The sequence below is a fragment of the Amblyraja radiata genome, chromosome 2 (genome assembly GCF_010909765.2).
Source record: "Amblyraja radiata isolate CabotCenter1 chromosome 2, sAmbRad1.1.pri, whole genome shotgun sequence".
In the NCBI taxonomy this organism is placed as follows: Eukaryota; Metazoa; Chordata; class Chondrichthyes; order Rajiformes; family Rajidae; genus Amblyraja; species Amblyraja radiata.
The window spans coordinates 92,600,089-92,627,572 of NC_045957.1; the positions used below are offsets into that span (position 1 = coordinate 92,600,089).

Sequence of the window (27,484 nt, forward strand, 5' to 3'; positions counted from 1 at the left end):
GTACAAAAAACAAAAGAGTGCGCTATGGTAGCTTCTTGACACAGACATTTATCACAGATTGGTGAAACATTAGGAAAGATTTTATTTAATTTAGTTTTTGAATAGTATAGTCTATGTAATGTTTTGAATTGGATAAGCGTATGTCGTACATTGATCGAGCATTTATGCACCTGTAGTAAATGTTTATCCCAGCTCTCTTTTGAAATTGAAAGTCGACTAATTCTTGTTCCCAGTCTCTTCTAATTCCATCTGTTGTGGGTATTTCTATGTTTAAAATGATATTATATAAGTACGATATTAAGTTAGCTGATTCCGCCTTTGTCTTCATTGCTTCATCCAGTAAGTCGGAAGGCATATTATGATAGTCTTTTGTGTATTTTTTCAAATAATCACAAATTTGAAGATATTTAAAATATTGGTTATTTTTCAAATTATATTTCAGTTGTAGTTGTTGAAATGATAGTAATTTTCCCACTTCATACAGATCTTCGAGCGTTTTGATTCCCATTCTTTCCCAATGTATAAATGATTTGTCTATGATTGATGGTTTAAACGATGGGTTATTGGCTATTGGTATTGAGAGAGATAGGTTTCTTAATTTTAGATTCTGTTTTATTTGTTTCCATGTTCTAATTGTGCTATGTATAATTGGGTTTTTATTATAATTTTTATTATTCAGATTTATTGGTGAGAGGATAATCGCTCCTATATTACTCGGGGAGCAATCCCCTTTTTCCATTACAATCCAATCCGCCTGCTGGGCAGAATTGTCCAGCAGGTGAATCATATTTTTAATATTTACTGCCCAATTATAATACATAAAGTTAGGGAGCGCTAGACCCCCCCACTCTTTTTGTTTATTAAGGTGTGTTCTTTGTATTCTATGGGGTTTATAATCCCATATGAAATTTGTAATGTCCATTCCAACTTTGTTAACCTCAATTCTGTAAGTATCTGTAAATCTAATCAATTAAAGTTAAATGATAGGTTTCCTTCAGCATGCTCTGTACACAACTTGTGGAGCAAGTGGGTTTATGACAGTGTAAATGCATTATTTTTTAAGTTGTAATTTTCTAAACCAGGAGATGAAACAAATTGTACTTTTAAAAAGACACAAGGTGCTGGGGTAACATAGTGGATCAGGCAGCATCGCTGGAGAACATGGATCAGTGACATGAGGTTGGGATCCTTCTTTAAATTGTACAGTAAAACTGATTGGTTTTAGACATGTGAAGACACCAAGTTGAAAGGTGTCAGTGGAACTTAGCACATTATTCAACTGCAGATGATTGCTTCGGATGGGGGGTTGAATTTTGTGTAAATGCCGGTTTTCATTAAACTCAGGCCTGGCTGGCTTTATTTGCTGGCTTTGCTGGATATAAAAGATCTTAAGGAAAGATCCCTCTGTAATAGCAGAGTTTATTAAGACTCCCTTTCTTGACAAACAGAATCCAACACTTTAAACTTAAAGTCGGAGCCAATATACTCAACCAGGTAAATTGATAGCCCCTCGCACTGTTCATCCTGCCTCTCACTTAGAAACTTTCGGAAGCAATTATATTTCCCGCCAGTGACGTGTTATGCTAAGTCCTATCTATTTTTAAACCTACAAGTAGATGCCTTCTAATAACAACCTTTTCAAGGAGACAGGCTAAAAAAATGGTCTTTGGATATGTGAGATTAATAGAAACATAGAAACATAGAAATTAGGTGCAGGAGTAGGCCATTCGGCCCTTCGAGCCTGCACCGCCATTCAATATGATCATGGCTGATCATCCAACTCAGTATCCCGTACCTGCCTTCTCTCCATACCCTCTGATCCCCTTAGCCACAAGGGCCACATCTAACTCCCTCTTAAATATAGCCAATGAACTGGCCTCGACTACCCTCTGTGGCAGAGAGTTCCAGAGATTCACCACTCTCTGTGTGAAAAAAGTTCTTCTCATCTCGGTTTTAAAGGATTTCCCCCTTATCCTTAAGCTGTGACCTTGTCCTGGACTTCCCCAACATCGGGAGCAATCTTCCTGCATCTAGCCTGTCCAACCCCTTAAGAATTTTATAAGTTTCTATAAGATCCCCTCTCAATCTCCTAAATTCTAGAGAGTATAAACCAAGTCTATCCAGTCTTTCTTCATAAGACAGTCCTGACATCCCAGGAATCAGTCTGGTGAACCTTCTCTGCACTCCCTCTAGGGCAATAATGTCCTTCCTCAGATTTGGAGACCAAAACTGTACGCAATACTCCAGGTGTGGTCTCACCAAGACCCTGTACAACTGCAGTAGAACCTCCCTGCTCCTATACTCAAATCCTTTTGCTATGAAAGCTAACATACCATTCGCTTTCTTCACTGCCTGCTGCACCTGCATGCCTACTTTCAATGACTGGTGTACCATGACACCCAGGTCTCGCTGCATCTCCCCTTTTCCTAGTCGGCCACCATTTAGATAATAGTCTGCTTTCCTGTTTTTGCCACCAAATGGATAACCTCACATAATCTTACTGTTCTATGGCTCAGCTCTGAATAGATGATCATTTACTCAAACACATAAATAACATATAAAGCTGCTTCTAGTCTAGCATAAAAGAACATCAACAAAATGTCTATTTTTCAGAAAAGTTCCATTCCTAGTTCCAACAAAGAATTTGAAAATTGTTGTAGAATACATTTGCTTTCGTTGTTTTTTTCTCAAAAATTATTAAAATTTAGGGGCGGCACAGTAGCACAGCGATAGAGCAGCTGCCTCACAGCACCAGACACCCGCGCTCAATTCTGACTATGGGTGTTGTCTATGAGTGCATGATCTCCCTGTGACCGCATTGGTTTTCTTCAGGTACACCGATTTCCTCGTCATGCATGTTTGTACGTTAATTGGTTTCTGTAAACTTCCCCTAGTGTGTCGGATGCGAAAGTGGGATAACATGGAACGAACATGGGTGTGATCAATGGTCGGCATGGACTGTGAAAAGAATGACTCTATGCTGAATCGCTGAACTAAACTAATACAGAGGAACTGCTCATTTAATTATGTATTACTGAACTTAAATGGAGCAGGAGGGGAAAAGAAGTTAACTTTTCTGAAATGTTCAGCTCAAATTGTTGAAATCTACACAGAAAGACTATTTAAGTTTCCTAAATGTTAAGGAGGTATTCTCTCACAGACATGTGCAATAAAAGGCAATTAGTCATTAAGCCATAAGGACAATACTTTTAAACAAACAAAAGTGTCTAGTTAAGAAAATACAACCTTGCTTTTGAGTGCTGAAGTGTTTTGACTGTACCCAGGGTTGGAAGGGTACAAAAATCCAATAACCTAACTCACGTGTGAGTATGCAGTCAAATATTTGAGTATTTGAGTATTAGAATAAGTCTGATGGTTATGACTGAAGAACACAGAACATAAATCTGTGCAGGACAGAAACAGGCCCTTCATGTCTGTGCCAAACATGATGCCAAATCATTTGATTTGCCAAATAGTTTGTAAAAATTACATGATGCCAAACTTGATGCCAAATTATGACAACTAATCTCTTCTGCCTGCACATGAGCCTTATCTCTCCATTCCCTACTTATGATTGTACCTAACTAAAAGTCTGTTCAACGTTACTATCAAACATGGTCCCAAACATATTTTATAAAATAAATTGTGCTATATGTTAAGTTCTGGTTCTAATTAAGATAAATGTCAATTAAATAAATACCCATGCAATCTTAATTTAAATTCTAACACATGCTTCAGGAAACATGTTCCCGATGTTGGGGGAATCCAGAACCAGGGGCCACAGTTTAAGAATAAGAGGTAAGCCATTTAGAACGGGGATGAGGAAACACTTTTTTTCACAGAGAGTTGTGAGTCTGTGGCCGGTTCTCTGGATACTTTCAAGAGAGAGCTAGATAGGGCTCATAAAGATAGCGGAGTCAGGGGATATGGGGAGAAGGCATAAACGGGGTAATGAATCGGGATGATGAGCCATGATCACATTGAATGGCGGTGCTAGCTCGAAGGGCCTACTCCTGCACCTATTGTCTATTGTCTAAATCTTTGATATCTACCAAAGGCAGTAAATAAATCCAGGCATTCCTGAGTAAAGCAATCAGATTAATTCTAACATATGTCTTAAACTTTTCCTCTTCCACCTTAAATCAATGCCCTCTAGTGTCTGATATTTCTACCCTTGGAAAAAGACTAAAGGGCCTGTCCCACGAGCATGTGGCAAGCGCGACCTAAAGGGCCTGTCCCATGAGCATGCGACTGCATGCGGCAAGCGCGACCAAACCAGAAGCGGGGGCCGCGCGGATGTCGAGTGAATGACATGAAGTTCCAGCGAAGTCCGCAGGAAGTTCGCGCGTGACGTACGGCATCGAGGCGGTTCATACGGCGTCGAGGCGGCTGTGAGCCGGCAGGCCGTTGCCGCGCAGAATTTTTTAACACGGTCAGTTTTTCGGAGCCCCACTCAATGTCAGGACCAGCTCCGCACAACTCCATACGGCTCCGGCGATCGAAGTGGGACCGGCCCCGCAAGGCCGTACGGCTCAAGCGACCACGTTAGGTCCCGCTTGCCGCATGGAGTCGCATGCTCGTGGAACAGGCCCTTTAGGTCGTGCTTGCCGCATGGAGTCGCATGCTCGTGGGACAGGCCCTTAACTGTCTATCCTTTCTGTGTCCCCCATTATTTTATATGCTTCTAATGGGTCATATTTCAGCTCTGATGCTCCAGAGAAAAAGATCCAAGTTTGTCCAATCTCTCCTTGATTCAATTATTATTAGTTCCCCTTTGAGAAACATAAGAACAATTCCTAATTAAAAAACTCAAATCCATGATACAGCAATGCAACAGTTTTATTTGCAATTAGCAATCGATACTTACAGTAGGGGCAGCCAAAGACTTCCATTCTAAGGCCAATATGACCGTCGCCATTCCAGTCCAGTGGTACTAAGCGCATGTATCGTGCAACAATAGGATGTTGTAAATCATGCCTCACCACTCCATCTGAATTTAAGTTTCCTGCAAAGGCCTATGAGAAATAAAGTACAGATTTATTAGCATTACGCAAGAACTCTCATTACTTGAAAAGTGAAAACGGAGAAATCACCAATATTATAAATGTTGATATATTTCCATGAAAAAACACTCCTGTAATTGGGTGATCAGAACTGCACATTATATCCCAAATGTAGCCAAACCAGTCTCAAAATACTGCAACGTGATCAGCCATGATTGAATGGCAGAGTAAACTTGATGGGCTGAATGACCTAATTCTGCTCCTATCACTAACGACTTCAGGACATTTATATTAGATGCCCTGACAAATGGGGGCAAGGCAACCATACACTTTCTTTACTCCTGTCTATTTATGTTGCCACTTTCATGGGCCCCGAGGTTCATTTGGAATACTGTGTGCAGTTCTGATCGTCCCATTACAGGAGGGTATATCAACATTTATAATATTAATTAGAATGTTTGTGAATAACAGTGTTGTATTTTATTGGCCAATTAGTAACAATATCTTCAAGAAACAAAATCTTATTGTGATTTTTGTTTTCTTCAAAACCACCATATCTTTGAAATCTCAGGTAATTTGCCAAAGATGAATGTGTTTATATCTATATTACTAAAACTCTTCTTGACCGGTTTTGGCGACCTGTGCTGCGATTTCCGAGAGAACGCCGCCACCTACGGCCGTCATTTTTGGCCACCTCGCTCAGAGCCCCCCTCCGCCGTATGTGTGCCGAGGATTTTTACCGTCGATGAAATATGACAGAGATATTAATGATTTTACAAAATTCCCCATTCTCTCTGCTGCCCCTGCTGGCGGCAGGGGGGAGGGACTATAAAACCAGGAAGTGGTGTGCCTCAGTTAGTCTGCAAGCTGGAGGAAGGCAGAGGGTCAAGTTTCTCTGAGCTGTGAATAAAACTGAACAAATGTCCACACAACTATGAGTAAGTACCCTTAATGTGGTTTGAAATTGAAAATATGGTTAAAGTAAAAAAACACTGCCTGCAAATGGTTGTTTTGGGTTGAAATAAAAAGGCACTCTCTCTCTCCCCTCCTCTCCTCTCCCCCCCTCACCTCACCCCCCTCTCAGCACACCCCCTCACCCCCCCCCCTCTCCTCTTCCCCCCCCCTCTCCTCTCCCCCCCTCCCCCCTCTCTCTCTCTCTCTCCCCTCTTTTTCTCCCCCTCCTCCCCTCTATCCCCTCCCCCACCGTCCCACACCTAAACCCCCCTCCCCTCCACACACCCCATACCCCCTTCCCTCCACCCTCCCTGCTCCCCACCTCTCCCTCACCTCCCCTCTCAGCACACCCTCTCTCTCCCCCTCTCCCCTCTCTCTCCCCCTCCCCCTCTCTACTCCCCCTCCTCTCCCCCCACTCCTCTCCCCCCATCTCTCCTCACGCTCTCTCTCCCCTCCCCCTCTCCTCCCCCCACCTCTCCTCCCGCTCTCTTTCCCCCCTCCCCCTCTCTCCTCCCCCTCTGCCCCCCTCTCTCCCCCGTCTCTCTCTCTCCCCCCCTCTCCACCCCCCCCCCCTCTCCTCTCCCCCCCTCTCCACCCCCCCCTCTCCTCTCCCCCCCTCTCCTCTCCCCCCCTCTCCTCTCTCCCCCCTCTCCTCTCCCCCCCTCTCCTCTCCCCCCTCTCCTCTCTCCCCCTCTCCTCTCCCCCCCTCTCCCCTCACCTCACCCCCCTCTCTCACACTCTCTCTCTCCCCCTCTCCCCTCTCTCTCCCCCTCTCTACTCCCCCTCCTTTCCCCCACTCCTCTCCCCCCCATCTCTCCCCCCTCTCTCTCTCTCCCCCCCTCTCCACCCCTCCCCCCCTCTCCTCTCCCCCCCCTCTCCTCTCCCCCCTCTCCTCTCCCCCCCCTCTCCTCTCTCCTCTCTCCCTCTCTCCCCTCTTTTTCTCCCCCTCCTCCACTCCATCCCCTCCTCCACCGTCCCTCCCCCCCTCCCCTCCCACACACCCCTACCCCCTTCCCTGCACCCTCCCTCCCCCTCCCTGCTCCCCACCTCTCCCCGTCCCCTCACCCCCCCTCTCAGCACACCCTCTCACCCCCTCTCTCCCGCCCTCCCCCCTCTCCCCCTCTCTCCTCCATCCCCTCCCATAAACCCCCTCCCTCCATACCCCCTACCCTCTTCCCTCCACCCTCCCCCCCCCTCTCAGCACCCCCTCTCTCTCCCCCTCACTCTCACCCTCTCTCTCTCCTCCCCCCCTCACCCACCCACCCTTCCTCTTCTCCTCCTCCCCACCATCCTCTCCCTCTTGCCCCTCTCTCTGTGTTTCTGTCTCCCTCTCTGTCTCTGCCCCTTCTCTCTCTGCCCTCACTCTTATCCCCCGCCCCCCCCCCCCTCTCTAGATGTGACTGCAAGTTGGGGGCTATGCGTCAGTAGTTAGGGTGGTTATGGGGTAAAAGGAGCAAATTAATAATATTAATATTATATCAAGCGTGAGTGCGGGGGGGGGGATAGTTAGTGTGTGTGACGCTGCATGCCGCCTCCCCCCCCACAACCGCATGTTGGGGGAACAGACCCAACGGGTCTGCACTTGGTCTAGTTTATCATAGAAGTTTCCTTGTTCTTTCCAAAAAATATAGCAGCAATTCAAAGGACGGAATTGTGCTCACTTCAACCCATCACCAGTACTCACTTTGTATAGCACTCCCACAACATTAGCTCTCTAGTACACATGTTAAATTGCTCCCAAAGATAGACACAAAATGGGTAACTCAGTAACTCAGCGGGACAGGCAGCATCTCTGGAGAGAAGGAATGAGTGACATTTCGGGTCGAGACCCTTCTTCAGACGGAATCAGACTGAGTTACTCCAGCATTTTGTGTCTGTCTTCGGTTTGTGTCTATCTTCCAGCATCTGCAGTTCTTTCCTACACACATTAAACTGCTCTCAATGGAGATACAACATTCAACGTGAGAGGAGGAACGTTTAATGGAGATGAGCGGGACAAGTTTTTCTTACACAGGTGAAGGCCTGGAACGTATTGCCAGTGGTGGTGGTAAGGCAGATACAAAAGTTGTGTTTAAGATGATTTTAAATCGGTACATGGAAGTGCAAGGAACAGAAGGATATGGATCATGTCCAGGCAAATGAAATCAGTTTAATTTGGCATCATGTTCGGCACAGACATTGTACGCCAACGGGCCCATTCCAGTGCAGTCCTGTTCCATGAGCTAACTGCTACCCGAGTGTAATTTTTTCTTACATTTAACAAAGAACCCCGGTGGTTTTTTTGCAGTGGCAACTGTTTTCTGATTCCCGAGGGAGAGGTTTAAGATGAGGGGGAAAGATTTACATAGAAACATAGAAAATACATGCAGGAGTAGGCCATTCGGCCCATCGAGCCTGCACCGCCATTCAATGTGATCATGGCTGATCATCCAACTCGGTATCCTGTACCTGCCTTCTCTCCATACCCCATGATCCCTTTAGCCACAAGGGCCACATCTAACTCCCACTTAAATATAGCCAATGAACAGGCCTCAACTACCTTCTGTGGCAGAGAATTCCAGAGATTCACCACTCTCTGTGTGAAAGATTTAATAGGAATATGAGGGGTAACATTTTCACACAAAGGGTGATAGGTGCATGGAACCAGCTGCCAGAGGAGGTAGATGAGGCAGGTACTATTGCAACACTTAAGAAACATTTAGACAGGTACATGGATAGGGCAGGTTTTGATGAATCTGGGCCTAATGCCAATAGGTGGGAATAGTGTAGATGGATATGTTGGTTGGTGTGGGCAAGTTGGGCCAAAGGCCCTGTTTCCACACTGCAAGACTCTATGACTTTTATACTTAGACAGTTTTCACCTGCTGCTGCACCAGCAGGATCCTTTGTACTGGTGAACCCTTCCACAAGACATAGTGGACTGAGAGTGGTGAGCTGGACTCAAGCAATGCAACCTTACGACCTGTCCCCAAACCTATCCTGACAGCCTTCAGCTCACTGGTATCAAAGACATTTTCACTGTCTTTATCTCTCTGATACTCAAGATATTTTTTAAACCATTTAAATGGATTTAAAAGTTAAAATGATAGAAGGGTCAGCAAAGCCAATCAAATAAACATTGCTGCCATCTGCACATCAACCTTGAGCAAAATACTTATGAAAGGGAATGAATAAATGACACACTTTCATTTCTGCTTCTCCATTTCTTTCATCCATTGAGGCATTCCTTAAAACCACCTCTCTGACCAAGCTTTCAGTCATTTACTAACGTGGCTTGAGATCTAATTTTGTTTGATAAGCAAAAACCAAAACAAAACTGCAGATCCAAAGTAAAATCTGAAAATGCTGGCATTGACAGATATTTCCAGCATCTTCTATGCAGCAGTGCATACAATGTTGTTCTATTGTATACAGTTTTAGTTCCCCTCTGTAGGAAAAACATCAGTTGGAAAGAGTGCAAAGAAAGGTTTTATGAGAATATTGCCAGGAAGTGAGTTAAAGGGAGCGGTTGGGCAGGCTAGGGCTTTATTTTCTAGAATGCAGGAGAGGTGATTTAACAGAGGTGTATTAAAAAAAAAATGAGGGGCACAGATAAACTGAATGTAAACAATTTTTTTCCCAAATAAAGAAGAATAAAAATATTGAGGGCATAGATTTAAGGTGAGAGGGGAAAGTTTTAAAAGGGACCTGACGGACAACTTTATCACACTGGGGAATGTCATAGAGTCATGGAGTGATACAGAGTGGAAACAGGCCCTTCAGCCCAACTTGCCCAAACCGGCCAACATGTTCCAGCTACACTCGTCCCACCTGCCTGCGCTTGGTCCATATCCCTCCAAACCAGTCCTATCCATGTACCTGTCGAACTATTTCTTAAACATTGGGATAGTCCCAGCCTCAACTACCTCCTCTGGCAGCTTGTTCCATACACCCTCCACCCTTTGTGTGAAAAGGTTACCCCTCGGATTCCTATTACACATTTTCCCCTTCACCTTTAGCCTATGTCCTCTGGTCCTTGATTCCCCTACCCTGGGCAAGAGGTGTGTGCATGGAGTGGGCTGCCATAAACATAATTGAGACAGGCTTAATAATGACATGCAGAAGACACTTGGACAGGTACATGGATAGGAGATGCTTAGAGGGATGTGAGCCTAACATGGGCTTAGATGGGGTATATTGGTCAGCATGGATAAGTTGAGTCGATGGGCTTGCATCTGTGCTGTATTACTCCATGACTATGGTTCCAGAGATGGTTGAAAGCTACAAGTTTCCAAGGGTAAATATCGCCAGCAACCTGTCCGGGACCAGCCGTATCAAAGCAATGATCAGGAAAGCATACCAATGTCTTTACTTCCTTATAGGCTTGGGAAGTTCGGCATGACCCCAACAACTCTCTTCAGTTTCTACAGATATGCCATAGAAAGCATTTTATCGGGATCTTTGGGAACAGCTCCATCCAAGACCGCAAGAAACTGCAGAGAATTGTGGATGCAAGTCCAGACTATCATGCTAGCCAACATCTGGAAGTGTGACAACTATCTTACAGTCCATGTCCCATGTACGTGATCTCAGTCAACAAAAAATTGATGAAAACGTATTTTCCTTTTACAGTTTCTTTACACAACTTTCAGAAAACGTGAACCTTCTATTTTGTTTTCAGTCTCTGAATTTGTGTGACTTGGTGGAATCAATTAATGGATCAGTAGCTACAGATGGTAATCCATCTGATGATGACCTAGCTTTATTCGGTTGCTTGGAAATGACGAGTTGTTGACTGCTGATTGCTTGCATATGATACACTTCTGTTGTGCCTGCACTTTGATCAGTTTAATCGCTTTTCTCTGTAGGTTTTCCTTTTGCTGACATATTAATTAATGGGAGTCTATTTTTGTCATCTTTTGAAGTTCAATTTTCTGTTTGTTCTTGCTACGGCTTGAATTTTAATGCCTTTTCCCGGTGGCACGGAACTGACACTCAAAATTATCCTTGTAATGTGTTGAAGGCCCTTCAGGTGACCAGACAGGAGGCGATAATGCCGCAGTGCAAACGTTTTTAACAGCTTCAATGGATCAATGAGACCAATCTGCAGCAGTTAATGACTTAAACAACTTGAGCAAATTAATGACTTAGTAACCGGAATACCAGTTTTTCATTAAAGAGTAGTTAGTTCAAGTCACACTTCGCTACTGCTCCCATCGGACAGAAGATACAGAAGCTTAAAAGCGCACACCTCAAGACTCAGGAACAGATTCATCCCCTCTGTTATTCTGCTTTTGAACAGTCCTTCCGTAAACTCTATCTCTTCATGCCCAGCTCATGCAAATAGGTGCCTCTTAGATTATGTTACTGTTCCTGCATCCACGATCTCCTCTGGCAGCTCATTCCAAATCCCAATTATACTTTGTGTGAAAATCTACATCTCAGATCCCCTTTGAATCTCCTCTCTTTCACCTTAATCACAACCTTTCTACACTCATACCATGGGAAACAGACACTGGATATCTATGTTACCAGTGCCTCTCTTAAATTTATATATATTTCCTTTCTCATGTCTCAGCCTCCTTCATTCCAAGGAAAACAAACCCAGTCTATCCAATTTCTCCTGATAACTCAAGTCCCCTTCCTGGTGAATAATATATGAGCGCACACATCCTCCTATCTATGGTCATGTAGAATGGAAAAGGGGGGACTTGCATCACCATTTGGAGCCTGAAAGAATCTGTTCTCTCCCGTGTTTGTAAAAGATCCCATGGGACTCATTCAAACAAGAGCAAGAAGATGATTCTTGATCAATATGGTCAAACCTACTTTCAATAGGACTGGTCATTCGCTCACTAAATAGTTGGAGCCATTTGTATCTGACTGGATGCCCCTGATTGCAAACATATTTTGTGTCCACACAGCTCCTAATGTGTTGCTGTTCTTGTCATTGAGGTCATCGCACAAGGCAGAACAAGGTGTGAACACAAGTATAAATACGTGTTCAAAAGGGAACTGCAGATGCTGGAATATCGAAGGTACACAAAATTGCTGGAGGAACTCAGCGGGTGCAGCAGCATCAATGATGCTGCTGCACCCGCTGAGTTCCTCCAGCAATTTTGTGTACCTACAAGTATAAATACAATGGCCATGAATAAATACAATGGCCTTTAAGACATCTGTGACACTTGGAGATAACCAAATAATAACCAAATGATTTAAAAAAAAGCAAATTAAAGGTATAAAAACAATTAAAGCCATATTCAACCTAATTAGTTAGATTCCTATCAAATTAAGTTTTGGTTTAGATATACAGCATTGAAACAGGCCCTTCAGTCCATCACAGACACAATGCAATGGGACAGGCAGCATCTCTGGATAGAAGGAATGGGTGACGTTTCGGGTCGAGACCCTTCTTCAGACTACAGTCCATCAAGTCCATGCCAACTATCGAGCACCCACTAAAAGCAAATATTATTACTGAATGCCAGCAAACGGATGGGCTGCGTTCAAGGCATAAGCTACGGCTGGTGTGAAGCTCTGGGACCATTTACATTACAAAGTGGAAGCAGCCCTTAGCTTACCTTGCTACAGAATATTCCTGAACTCTGTGATGAGTCTGGTCCAAAGCAAGAGGTCAGGTGTGCTGCTGTTTGACTCCAGCCCTTCCCCACTTGCACATAGCAATGCGCAGGTACAAGAGTCCAGAACATGGACAGGCATGGGCACCAGCGATTCACCAGCGAAAACCGCCAGTCCACCATCACCACAATCTAGCCCATTATCTCATTGCCCTTTGTGGGAGTTTGCTGCATGAATATTGGCTGCAATGCTCCGTAAATTACAGCAGGCCATACATCAAAAGTGCCTCATTGACTGCAACACACTCTGGAATGTCCCAAGGCCATGAAAGATGCTTTTTTAACTGAAAGTCTTTTTCTCTCTTTAAAAATCACATAATTTTTCTATGTAATGTGGCGTGAAACCATCAGTCATTATTTTAACTACCCATCCAGCACCGTTTGTGCCTGGATAAAAAACATTTTAGTAGTTACGTAGATAACTCCTTAAAATTATTCTTCTCTCCTCTTTTACCACTGAGTGCACAAGCAGCAGGTCATAAATATTGAATATCAATATTAGTTAAAAATAGAATACATGGATTCATGTGTAATTTAACAGTATAAATATACTGTATGTCAATTAATAAGCTGTAGTAGTAATATTGATTACTATTAAATTGTATAGACATCTTGAACCTTGAAGAAGCTTGGCATTGGTAAAGGGCAAATTTTCAGAATCATCTTTTTCCACAGGCCAAATAAGAAAACATATTTTGATAATATACCGATAACAGTTTTTAAGAATACATTACAGTTTTATAACATATATTCTGACAGCTTTATCGATTTAGACTTTTGCCCTTCACTTTGAAGTGAATTTGGCAACAGATTCTGGACTGTGCACACGTACAGTAACACACGGAAACTAAAGGCTATTGCCTGAGTTATGCTGTTTTTCCTCAGGTTGTAATGCACCTTGTTAGCAGAGTCCCAGTAGATATGAGCAGCCTGCACTTACCCACAAGTTACACACTAAACATTGAAGAGCAATGTAGACATTCTAGTATGAATTCATTTTTAATAAGCATATGGGTTTGTCAGAATGGTTAAGTTGTATTCAAATTTATTGTCATTGTCTCAATTAGAGACAACGAAATGAATTTCCCTTTACAGTCAGTATCATAAAAATAAATAAATAATAAATAATAAAACATATTAAAAATAAAATAGAATTTAAAAAAAAGCACAAACACTGAAAGTCCACGACACAACATAACACAGTGGCACCAAGGTGAGGAAGGCACCATAGTCCAGCCAGCCTCCCCTCCGATCTTCCCAGATGTTCACCCGTGGTCGGGGGCCTTCCGAGCACCCGCAGTCGTCACCCCGGGCGGCCCGATGCTCAGGCCCTCTCGCCGGGCTGATGGAACGCCGACGCCGAACCCCGACGGTGAAAATCCTCCTCAGCGGCCCGGACCTCCCGATCAGCCGCCTCCCACCGGAGTCCGCAGCTCCCGAGCCCGCAGGCCGAGCCGGGCAGAGTCGCAGGACCCCACGATGTTTGTCAGCGCCGCCCGCGTTGGGAGCTCCGTGAACCACAGCTCCATGATGTCGGTGCCGCAGGCCCAGCACTCTGGGCTCCAGACGGCGATCCCCAGTAAGGCATCGCCAGCCCCGTGATTTATCAGCGCTGTCCCGCCGCTGCTGGAGCTCTGGTCGGTCCAGGCAGGAAAGGCCGCACCAATCCAGTAGGTAGGCCGCTGGGGGGGGGGGGGGGGGGGGGGGGGCGAGGATGCGACTCGAATAATAGTCGCGTCCTCTCCAGGAAGCGACTGAAGGACGGTATCCCCCTTACCGTACCGTCTTCCCCCACATTAAAACATTTTAAAAAACATAAAAAACACACTTCAACATAACAAAAAAAACGAAAAAAGGTGGAGGCAGCTGGCACCAGCGCCACCGGAAGTACAATATTCCCGTACTAGTACGAGACCTGAGGCTCCTGTACCGCCTCCCTGATGGGAGGAGGGCAAACAGTCCATGGTTGGGGTGGGAGGGGTCTTTGATGATCTTCCCGGCCCGTCTCAGACACCGTTTTCGGTGGAGGGACAAGTTGTCAATGTTCGTCCTCAATAACCTCGTCCTCAACTCCAAGAAGACGAAGGAAATTATTGTTGACTTCAGGAAGATCAGAGGGGGCAGACATACCCCCATCCATATAAACGGGACTGAGGTGGAGCGCGTCTCCAACTACAAATTCCTCGGGGTGCACATCTCGGAGGATCTGTCCTGGTCCCTCAACACCTCCAAGCTGATCAAAAAGGCGCAGCAGCGCCTTTACTTCCTGAGGAGGCTCAAGAAAGCCCACCTGTCCCCCCAGATCCTGACCAACATTTACCGCTGTACCATCGAAAGCATCCTGACCGCCTGCTTCACGGTATGGCACAGCAGTTGCACCGTAGCGGAGAGGAAGGCACTACAACGGGTGGTGAAAACCGCTCAGTACATCATCAGTGCCCCGCTCCCTGCCATGGATGCCCTCCACCGAAAACGGTGTCTGATACGGGCCGGGAAGATCATCAAAGACCCCTCCCACCCCAACCATGGACTGTTTGCCCTCCTCCCATCAGGGAGGCGGTACAGGAGCCTCAGGTCTCATACTAGTAGGATGAGGAACAGCTTCTACAACAACACTATCACATTGCTGAACTCGGAGTCCCGCCGATAGATTTCTCCAGTCTCTCCGTCCACATTGTTTGCTTATTCTGTATTTTTATTTCTATATTGCACTATAACTACGGACTGACGCTAAACTGCATTTCGTTGTACCCATACTTGTATCTGTGCAATGACATTAAAGTTTAATTGAATTGAATTGTAACCCAAAGCGTGAGCTAACGGTACAGAAAGTCGTGCTGTGCTGGTCTGAGGAAACAGATGAGATCCTTCGCAATTGCTTCGAGTCGGTTGACTGGTCCACATTTAAGGAATCTGCAGCCAGTTTATAATGAGTATGCCACTGCCATCACATCATCAGCAAGTGTGCAGGGGAATTTGTGCCAAACGAGACGATACGAGTGTTCCCCAACGGGAAAACATTGATGAATCGCGAGGTCCATTCCCAGAAGTTCAAGTCTACAGCGTTGAAGTCAAATGATAGCAAGCAGTAAAGAAATCTATTCACAGCTTTTACAGTTAGTTAATTTATTGTCACATGTACCGAGGTACTGTGAAAAACCTTTGTTGCTTGCTATCCAGTTAGCAGAAAGATAATACATGATTACAATCGAGCCATTTACAGTGTACAGATACAAGATAAGGGAATAACGTTCAGTGCAATGTAAAGCCAGCAAAGTCCAATCAAGGATAGTCTGAGGGTAACCAAAGAGGTATGTGGTAGTTCTGCACTGCTCTCTGGTTGTGGTAGGATGATTCAGTTACCTGATTACAACTGGGTAGAAACTGTCCCTGAATGTGGAGCTGTGCGTTTTTAAGATTCAAGATTCAAGAGAGTTTATTGTCATGTGTCCCTGATAGGACAACAAAATTCTTGCTTTGCTTCAGCACAACAGAACATAGTAGGCATGACTACAGAACAGATCAGTGTGTCAACACTTCTATACCTTTTGCCTGATGGGAGAGGGGAGAGGAGGGAGCGGTCAGGTTGCAACTTGTCCTTGATTATGCTGCTGGCCTTGACGAGGCAGCGTGAGGTATAAATGGAGTCAATAGAAGGGAGGTTGATTTGTGCGATGGTCTGGGCTGCGTCTACAAATAGCTGCAATTTCTTGCTGTCTTGAATGGAGCTGTTCCCAATCCAAGCTGTGATACATCCCGATAAAATGCTTTCTATGTGCATATGTAGAAGTTGGTGAGAGTTGTAGGGGACATGCTAAACTTCCTAGGCCTTCTAAGGAAGTAGAGGCGTTGGTGTGTTTTCTTGATCGTTACTACAATAGGGGTGGTTCAGAAGAAGTTGGTGATATTGACTCCTAGGAATTTGAACTTTTCAATCATCTCTACTTTGGTGCCGTCAATGCAGACTGGGGTATGTGAACCACTTTGTTTCCTGAAGTTGTTCTCTATCTCCTTTGTCTTGCTGAAATTGAGAGAAAGGTTGTTGCCTCGACACCAGGAAACAAGGTTCTGGATCTCCTTCCTATACTCCGTCTCATCCTTTTTTGATATCTGGCCCACAATGGTAGAGTCGTCTGCGAATTTGAAAATTGTATTACACTTATACATGGCTGCACAGTCACGGGCATACAAGGAGGAAAGAAGGGGGCTGAGAACGCATCCTTGCGGAACCCCCGTAATGAGGATTATCGTAGAGAATGATTTGGTCCTTTGTAGAGAACCTTTGCAAAGCCATCAAGGATGCCAAGAAGGAATTCCAGACCACACAAAAGCCCATCGGTTGTGACAACGCTTACATGGTGTAACAGGCTACAAAGTGGTTGGGCAGTATTTCCAGCAACATCTCATCCTTCCTGGGTGAGTTCAATGAATTCTATGTATGCTTCGAAAAGAAGGTCAGTGGAATGAGATAATTCACCCATACCCAGGGTCACTGTCACAGATGTCAGGCCGGCCAACTGGAGAGTGAACCCATGGAATGCAACTGGCCTGGATGGAGTCACTGGCCATGTCCTCAGGGCCTGCATGGACTAGTTAACAGCCGTATTCATAGACATCTTTAACCTCTCCTTTATCCATTCTGAAGGTCCCACATGCTTTAAGAAGACCACCACCATCCTCTTGCTAAAGAAAAGGAATTCAGCGTGCCTTAATGACGACCTTCCAATAGTTCTGACATCCACCATCATAAAGTTTTTCGAAAGGCTTGTCATGATGCACATTGACTCCAGGCTCCTTGAGAGCCAGGATACACAGCAGAAAGCTTTGCCCAAGACCACAAGAAATCACAGAGAGTTGGGGATATAGCCTAGTCCATTACACAGATTGGCCTCCCCACCATCGACTCCATCTACACTTCATGCTCCTCGGGAATGCAGCTAAAATTGTGGAGAACCTTTTTCAGCCCCATCATTCAATTAGGCAGATCTCCTCTCTGCCATTAGACAGAAGATACAAAAGCTTGAAAGCACATACCAGCATCTTCAGGAACGGCTTTGCTTCATCGCCGCTATTATCAGACGACTGAACAGACCCATAAACATAACAATAATATAACAACACCATAGTGACTCATGGCAGTTCAGATGTCTATGGTAAATGAGGCTTCCAAGCATAGTGAAGCTACAATGATTATGTCAGGCACAACTAATGTCTCAATGGTATTTTTTAAGCAAACTGAAACATTTTGCTGAATCTTTATATTTAAAATCCCTGATATTGGTCAATCTGTCACCATTGTTAAACCTGGTTATATTTATTGTAAATAAAGTTTTAATTATGATACGATACGATAATTAGTTTTGCATCACAAAGTGCACCGCTCCACCTGTCTTCAGTTGATGCCGTCAGGGTCGTAGGGTTGAAGTGTGTTGACTTCAGTTGTCGTAGGCTGTGGTCTATATCGTCGTAGGCTGTCGTGGGTGTTGTCGTGGGTTGACGTCACGTGTCGCGAAGAATTGGGACGCCGGTTGGCGTAGCCTGTCGTAGCTTGACATTGACTGGGTGGCTGCCTGTCAAAGACATTGTCATAGGGGGCCCGTTTCTCAGCGTCAGGGCACGACACTGACTGTCGCTGGCTGTCGCCGAAAAAGTCGCCTAAGTGGGACAGGCCCTTTACAGCGCAGAATGCAGCACCGGAGACCAGGGTTCGATCCTGACTACGGGTGCTGTCTGTATGGGGTTTGTACGTTCTCCCCATGACCTGCGTGGTTTTTCTCCGAGATCTTCGGTTTCCTCCCACACTCCAAACACGTACAGGTTTGTAGGTTAATTGTCTTGGTAAATATAAAAATTGTCCCTAGTTGATGTTGGATAGTGTTGATGTGCGGGGATCGCTGGTCGGCGCAGACCCGTTGGGCCGAAGGGCCTGTTTCCGCGCTATATCTCTAAACTAAACTATGCAAATGAAAATGCTGCCATTACTTCAGTACTGATATTAATTATGTGTGCAAAACAATCTACTCTCTGCCTAAGGTACACAAAAATGCTGGAGAAACTCAGCGGGTGCAGCAGCATCTATGGAGCGAAGGAAATAGGCGACGTTTCGGGCCGAAACCCTTCTTCAGACTGAGGGTTTCGGCCCGAAACGTCGCCTATTTCCTTCGCTCCATAGATGCTGCTGCACCCGCTGAGTTTCTCCAGCATTTTTGTGTACCTTCGATCTTCCATCATCTGCAGTTCCTTCTTGAACACTACTATCTGCCTAGTCTGATCACTATTTTTCTACCCTATTCATTCTACCAAACTACAAGTTTACAAAGAGATACAATTCCACTGAGTCCCAGTGTTTTACTTCTCAATTGACTGCACATAAACCATCGCAGCAAGTGGTGATTCCTGTTCATTCATAAGATACATTACAACTGGAGATGAAATTGCTATGTCTTTTCCTGCCCCTGAATAATACCCTTAGGTCTTTCTGAGAAATTGCAGCTGATAGAGACGCAATTTAATGTCACATCTAAAAGTGCAACCTCGGACAACCTTTGAAAGGTACAGTACACTTTGAGCTGAAAGACAAGCTGAATAAGGGTTGCGACCCAAAATGTCACCTATCCATGTACTCCAGCGATGCTGCCTGACCTGCTGATTTATCCAATACATTGTGTTCTATGCAAGATTCCAGTATCTGCAGTTCCTTGTGTCCTCATAAATAACATGTTACTGTTTGTGTACTCAAACATACAAATCATGACCTTATGACCACAACACAACCACGAAAGCATGTCTTGGTGCCTTGAAGCATGTAAAGTGCTCTTATGCCACGAGGTTCTGAAGATCTCTCGGGGTTCAACTTCGTAAGATCAAAAACCTCGTTGGTGGAATTATTTTGTAATTGTGTTCTCTTCACCACCAAGTAATAACATCACTCTTCCACCATTTAGAGTGTCTCAATGGCACCACAATGGGATTCTTCATGCCAACAATTTTTAACTGACTTCAGAGTTGTTTTATCGCAGAGGACCAGGTTCCAGAAGTTTGATTATTATGAGAAATTACATAAACTTGGCCTGCATCCCCTGGCATACAGAAAGCCAACATATGTTTCGATAGATGTATTTTGATATTGAAAGGAAGATATTTCTTCCACTAGTGGGATACTCCAGTACATCCCTCCAGTACCGGACCAGAGCTTCGGCAGCGGCGGCGTGGCGCTGGATTCACCGCGGAGCGGGCGATACCTACTTGGATCGCCGTTTGAGGCTCCGGAGCGTTGGGCCCGCTGCTCCAACATCGCAGGGCTGTGGTTCGCGGAGCTCCCAGCGTGGGTGGCGCTGACCGACATCGCGGAGTCCCTAGGGCCCTTTGCCGAGGGCCGCCAGCGTTGCATCTCCGCCCAGCACAGCCTGGGGACTTTGGGAGCTGCGGAATCCGGTGGGAAGCGGCAGCCATTTTGGAGGTCCAAGTCGCCGAGGTTGGCCTCCCGTTCTGATGTCGGAGTTCCAACATCCTGGCGAGCGGGCCTGCGTGGCGGGCTGCCCGTAGCGGCAAATGCGGAGGGCTCCGGAAGCCCGACCACGCCTGAACATCAGAGGAAGATGACTGACTTGGGTGCCTTCCCTCACAGTGGGGAACTTTTGATTCTGCTGTGTGGGGATGTTTTATGTTGAACTCTATTACTCATTATGTTGAACTCCAACTGACACATGCGACAAATAAATGTATCTTGTATCTTGTACAAGGGAATTTGGTAATTGTCTACTCAGGGAGGTTACACTCCTGGACATAAAATGGGTCACAGAAGTGGAAATTTATCCCGTAAAAAGTGAGCATCAGTTGAATAAATAATTTTAAATTTGGAAGAATTTTTTTCTCCAGCTGGATGGAGATAAGATACAGATCAGCCATGATCATATCTAATGGCGTCATGGGATTGTCTTCCTATAATTTGGGAGAGAGGTAACTGTGACACAAAGTTTGTAATTCAAAAATGATGGCTCAGTAAAATAAATACTTGAGACTGTCAAACAGTGGCTGCCTGCTGAAAACTGCTGCTTTCTTAATATATTTCAATATATGGGGAATGGGGAAAAAGAGGGATACTGAGTGGGGTTACAGAACAGTCAAGTAGCTAACTGGCCCAACCTGATTCTTTTGTATAGCTTAAGCCCCTGTCCCACTTACGTGTCCTTGGCACGCTAATTACGCAACCTCGTCGCCGCGTGGAGGCACATGGGCATCGTGTGGCCGCACGGGGCCGGTCCCACTGCAGGAAACAAAATGCAGGAGTAACTCAGCGAGACGGGCAGCATCTCTGGAGAGAAGCAATGGGTGATGTTTCGGGTCGAGACCCTTCTTCAGTCTGAAAGAAGGGTCCTGACCCGAAACGTCATCCATTCCTTCTGTCCAGAGATGGTGCAGGTCCCGCTGAGTTACTCCAGCATTTTGTGTCCATCTTCAATTTTCTTGGCCCCGCTCTGGGAGTAGAAGTTGGGGAGGATCCAGATCTGCAACGGCCATGAGCCCCAGGCCGAGTTCGGCGATCGTTTGCCTGCTTCTGCTGCTGTTGGAGGTGAGTCTTGGGCCTGTCCCACTTTGGCCGTCAGTTACGCGACAGGCCGGTGGCACGCAAAGATTTCGTTCGCTACAAAATTTCGGAGCGCCGTGCGATACCGCGCACAACTCCATATCCCTCCGCGCTTCTCAGTGGGACCGGCCCCGTGCGGCCACACGATGCCCGTGCGCCTCCACGCGACGACAAGGTCGCGTAATTTGCGTGCCAAGGACACGTAAGTGGGACAGGGCCTTTACAGTGACAGATATGGACACAATTGCATACTTTTAAACTGCTGGTGGAAACCCATGAAACATATTACAAAACTGACCGCAACAATTAGTGGAAGCTACTGTCGAGTTTCATTTGAATGGTTATATCTTACATATTGCTGATAATTGTTTTGTTTTGTGATCTTGTGCAAGAATATAAACAAAGGCCTTTGTTACAAACATATATAATTGCAGATGAAAAATGAAAGCCCAAGTACTGGCTTTAGTATATAGGAGATAATATGGCAAAATGAAAAATATAAACAGTGATGTGTTCTGCTTCATGACTGGAATTATGGCCTCAATGCTCGGAAAGAATGTTGAGAGACTATTTCTATGTTTGTTAAGCAGACTGATTGAGGTATTTGAATGTATTTTATAAACAATCTTCGAAGGTATTCCTGAAGTTTCGATAGATCTCAATCTCGATTGGCTTTCAATGGCATTATCATCATCAATATCAAATTCCCCAAAAAATCAAGGCTATCGCCTTTTACCAGTATTTGAAAGAGATGAGGTCAGATGCAGACATTCTGTAGGGATTGGTCGATAAAGCCTTGCCGCCATGTGTTAAAGATACATCTTGTAGATGCGCTGGGACGCATCCTCAGTGATGTGACCTGGGGTCATTGGGTGTTTTGGGTCTCACAACATCAGACACCCTCGCCCAGGCGACCCAGCCAGGGTTGATCAGGCCCCGACTTGCATCCCGCAGCAACCGCCCACGGATCAACCCTCTTAATCCAAATTTCTCTGCGGCTTCGCTTGCGGATTGAATGGCCCTCTTCTTTGCCAGCCCCGTGATGCCCAACTGGTTGAGGACTTTGCAAAGTGAGCGTCCTACAAAGCCTCTACAGCCCACCTCCATGGGCTCATAGTATGTCTTCCAACCGCTGTCCTGGCACATCTCCACCAGTTCCTGGTACTTTGCGCGTTTCCTTTCATTAGCCTCTTCAATAAGCTCTTCCTCGGGCACTGTCAGCTCCAGAACGATCAGTTGTTTTGCCACTTCGGAGGTGATGATCATGTCTGGCCGGAGTGATGTTGCTGTGATGTGCTGTGGAACTTTCAGCTGTTTGCCCAGATCGGCGTGCAGCTGCCAGTCAGTGGTTGTGTAGAGGAGGCCCGTCCTTGTTTTTGGTTGTGGTCGAGGCTTGACAAAAGTGATTGATTTCTTTGGGGCATGGTGGTGTTTGCTGTTACCGATGGCAGTGGCTATGCTCTCAGCAACCACCTTGAGCACCTGGTCATGGCGCCACCGATAGCGACATTCCCCAAGGGACTTTGGGCAGCTGCTGAGGAGATGTTCTAATGATCCTCTTCTAGAGCAAAGTGGGCAGGAAGGTGTCTCAAAACAAGGTACATCAGGAATGTAATGGAATACGAATGCAGCTCCAACAATGTTCATGAAATATTTGCATGACCCATGTCAAAGCAGTGCACTTGATTAACACTTCATATACCAACATAAACATTCTCCCCTCTCCACCAGCAATGGCTGTGGATTGTGTTGTTTCCAATATTCATTGCAGCTACTGGACAAGTCCAGTATAGTTTATAGTTTTACTGGACAAGTCCAGTAGCTCCTAAGTCTAAAGCAGGGTCTCGACCCGAAACGTTACCCCTTTCCTTCTCTCCAGGGATGCAGCCTGTCCCGCTGAGTTACTCCAGCTTTTTGTGTCTCTCTTCACTCCAAAGACATAGCTCCAAAGTGTCTCTCTTTGCTCCAAAGCCAAATGGCTTGGTAAAATTGTAACATTGTCACTTATGTGTGTTGGATAGTGTTCGTGTGCGGGGATCGCTGGTCAGCACGGACTTGGTGGGCCAAAGGGCCTGTTTTCGCGCTGCATCACTCAACTGAATTAAACTAAACTAATGTATTTTTAACAGAACCATCCAAATTTTCGACACTAACCACTTGCAAGGACACAAGCAAAAGGAACAGGACAGTGCTATCTCATGTCACGTACTGTCTGAATTAAAAATACATTGACACACCATTATTGTTTCTTAATTTTAGCCCAACTCCCTACCTACAGCACCAGCAGTACTTTCACTACAGTGATTCATAGTGACAGCTCGAGGCTACCTACATAAGGACAAGCAGGAGTTGATAATATATAGGATTTCTGAAGAAGGGTTTCGGCCCGAAACGTCGCCTATTTCCTTCGCTCCATAGATGCTGCTGCACCCGCTGAGTTTCCCCAGCAATTTTGTGTACCGTTGATAATATATAGTTTTCAGCCCCCAATTTCTATTTAATTGTTGCTAAAATGTACACACTCAGAATAATAAAGAGGAATAATCGGGTTAGGCTCTTGATGGTCATAAATCGAAAGAAACCATGCTGGTACATTGTTATGGCTTCCAAACAGCCCTGCCAGTTGCTGTGGAAATGTGGCTATATCTTCTTAATTATACTCTCTTGTACATTTTCTTTAAATTAAGGAAAAAAGCGCAACCGATTTCATTATCCAGTTGACAAATCAGCAGAAAAAAATGACACACAACAGCATTCTGCTTCTTTGACCTCTCTATATTCTCGCTTCCAATTCCTTCTGAATTCCATGGTGAGCGATGCAGCGCATATAGGACCCTATAAAGCATGATTATTTCATAGTCATGAATAAATCTCACACATTCCCTTTGTGATAAACAAATGCCATGGCTTTGCCCACCTTCTCTTCAATAACTAATGAGACCCTACAGCAATCTCCTTTCTGGCTGCCTCTCTTCTTTCCTTATCAACTCAAATGAAGACCATTAGATCTGTCCCTTGCAATATTTAAAAGCGCAACTGAACTGAAGTTTGTTTGCAAAAAGAAGTCCTGATCAGCAAAATTATGATTCACTTGCTGACTCCAGGAATCCAATCCAATTTTTTTGAGTGCACCCATTTCCTCTCACGACAGCCTTGAAAAACCGATCATGGAACATTTGCTGTGGAATTAGAGGGCTAGGATTTATATTTATGGGCATGGATGTACGACGTAGGCCACTGCTATCCTTTTAAATATGCAACTTTCAAAAAACTTGGCTTTCAGCATTATGGGTGCACTTTAGCTCAAGCTCACTCAGTGGAAGTTAAACACGAAGACAGTCGGAACTGTCAGTATATCCTACCCTTGTAAGCTGGCTTCCAGCAGGTTGCAATCTAAACAGCTGGCAAGAGTCACAAGTTCGGAAAGTAATGGTGCTCTTCCTAATTATGTGCATAGAACTCCAGTAATAAGAACCCAATTATGGCCTTGCTCGACTAACCGAGGAGAATAAGAGGTGTCCAAAAGGTAAAATTGGTTCTCTTCGGCTTGAAATGGTTACGCCGATTTGCTTTATTCCACTCAGTTTTCATTATGAAAATAATTCACTTTAGATCAGGTCATTTACACATGCCTTCGGGATGGGTTTTGAAAAAGAGTGACCTTGAGCTGTGTGCAATTCCAAACCAATGCACAATGAAACACTTGACTGAACGTAAATGTGAAAAGAATGCCACATTTCAGAATTTTATAGGACCGATGTATACATTCAGCAGAGTTGAAACTAATTTCTTAAACTATAATATTATTTGTGTTATCAAGTAAGCGATATTCACGTAAATTCAAAGTTATTCAACAATCACAAATGCAGAAAATCAGACTAAATCTACAAAATGCGAGTGAATTAGTCTAAATCTGATGAATGCGAGTGTGAATTAATTTAAGGATTTACTCTATCCCGACTGCAACATTTCTTCTTTTCATATTTGCATTTCAGTTATCGGTATGAATCCCTTCAAATAGATACATACAATTCTAAACCTTCTCAGCCTACTAACACAACACAAGCTGTCATCTCTCATTTCACAGTGACTTGCACATGAGATACTAACTTTAGTCAAGAAGATTTGTTAGAATGAGCACTCAACATAAGCAGTGGCTGCAGCCATTGAACCAAAGCAAGTTTAGAGTACATTGTGCCATGTAACAATAACTCACAATAAACATTTAATTCAAGGTATAAAGGGACAGCATTTACTGATGCTGGATTATTGACTGCAAAACCCCGGTTGTAGTGAATGCACGTGGTCCTGCCTTGATGGCCTGATGTCCTGCAAGCAGCTGCAGGGCAGCTAGTAATGTTGGAGAAGCTCTGCCCAAGAACGCTCTCGACAGCTTTGACGGGTGGAAACCCCCCATCCAAGCTTCACCAGCTGACCTAATTGTAAGGGAGTTTTAAATATCTCTCAGAGGTCTATATATCTCTGTGGAAGTGACTATTGTAAATTAATGCTAATACATGTATGCACAAGTCGTAAAAATAGGAACAGAAGAAACTGCAGATGCTAGAATCTGGAGGAAAACATTAAACTGCTGGAGGAAAAATTGAAAATGCATTTTACAAAAAAAGTATATGTTTAGAAATAAAAGAAATACAATTAACTAAAAATATTTAAAATGTATAAATAATTAGAAATATCGAACACATTCTAAATAATTTTAAATAAATAACATTAAAAGGATCTTTTGCCAGATCTATGCTGTTGCAGGATCTGGGAGCTTGTTGCTCATTAGAAATGCTAAGGGAATCTCATGTTCAGCCACTGGACTCCATAAGGAACTGATAAAATTACTCAAAGCAATGGAAATTACCATTGCCAGATAAATCTTATATTGTATCTTTAATCACTTTTGCATTATGGAGATGGTGCAAATAAATCATAAGGAGCATAGGCATTACGAATGTACAGAGTCTTTTCCCCAGTGTTGGAGAATCAGGTACTAGAGTGTCGAGGTTTAATTGGAAACTCAGGAGCAGTTTTTTCCCCACAGACAATGGCATGCATATGGAGGGAGCTGTCAGGAACGTGCTTGAGGCAGGATCAATTGCAATATTTGGACATGTGGACAGATACTTGGACAGGAAAGGTTTTGAAAGATATGGGCCACATGAGACCAGCGTAGATGGGGATCTCAGTCAGCAAGTTGGGCTGAAGAAACTATTTCTGCATTGCATGAACCTTTAACTCAAAATGACAATGATTTAAATCAAAAGATGGAAACGCATCTCAACAATCTACCCTATTTTTTCGGCGACTGCCACAGTCATAGCAGGTCGCCGAAAAAGCAGTGACTGGACCCCTCCTCCGACAATGTCTACGACAAGCTACGACAACCTACCACCTAGTCGACGTCAAGCAACGGCAAGCTACCGACAGCCGGCGACCCATTAGGATGCCCACCTATGACAAACTACGACCACACAGGCGACAACCTACGACAACCAAAGTCAACCTAGTCCACCCATGACAAGCTAAAACAAGCAACGACCATGTCCGTGACAACTGAAGGCAACTGAAGACAATTCAGTCACCGGTACCTGTCGCCAGTTGACGTAGGTTGACGTAGGTAGTCGCCAATGGAATTCACAGAAGTCAGCACCTGGCAACAACCAACATCACCTGGCCACAACCTGTGTCATCCTGGCCACAACCTATAACAGCACTCACGGCAGGAGAAGACAAAATCCAGCGGCAACCAGAAAAACATTACGACTCTTTCGGCGACTCGAGGAGACACTCACGACCATACAGGAGCATCCGCGACCATGTGGTGACAGCCTAGTCGTCAAAAATATCGCCTAAGAGGACAGGGGCTTTACATTTAGCTTAGAGATAGTATGGTAACAGGCCATTCGGACCATCTAGACCACATTGACCATCAATCACATGTTCACATAGTTCTACGTCATCCCATTTTCACCTACACTCCCGACATACTGGATAAATAGTCTCCCGACGCACAGAGGCAAATTACCCTCAAACCCGAATGTATTCGGGATGTGGGAGAAAACATCTGCAGTCACAGCAGCAGACAGACAGCAGCAGAGCACAGGACCGCACCTGGGTCTCTGGCGTTGGGGGTCGGCGGCTCTACCAGATGTGCTGCTGCTTCACCCCAAAGATGGATGAATCCTCAAGTCTCAGATCCCATGAGTTAATGGCATTTCTATGCTGCTCCCTGCTCCAGGGGAGAGAGGCCGCCCGCCAACTTTAACATGAAAAGACGATCAACCAACTCAAGTTCAATAAACCGCAAACAA

General features: G+C 44.9%; 1 protein-coding gene across 1 annotated transcript in view; it reads right to left on the reverse strand.

The window, feature by feature from the left end:
- Positions 1 to 27,484, reverse strand: part of cntnap2 (contactin associated protein 2) — a 1,677,584-nt gene that overhangs the window by 965,809 nt on the left and 684,291 nt on the right. Inside the window, exon 4 of the mRNA XM_033050359.1 lies at positions 4,868 to 5,015. Coding sequence (XP_032906250.1) covers positions 4,868 to 5,015 — 148 coding nt within the window. The remainder of the gene's footprint in view (positions 1 to 4,867; positions 5,016 to 27,484) is intronic.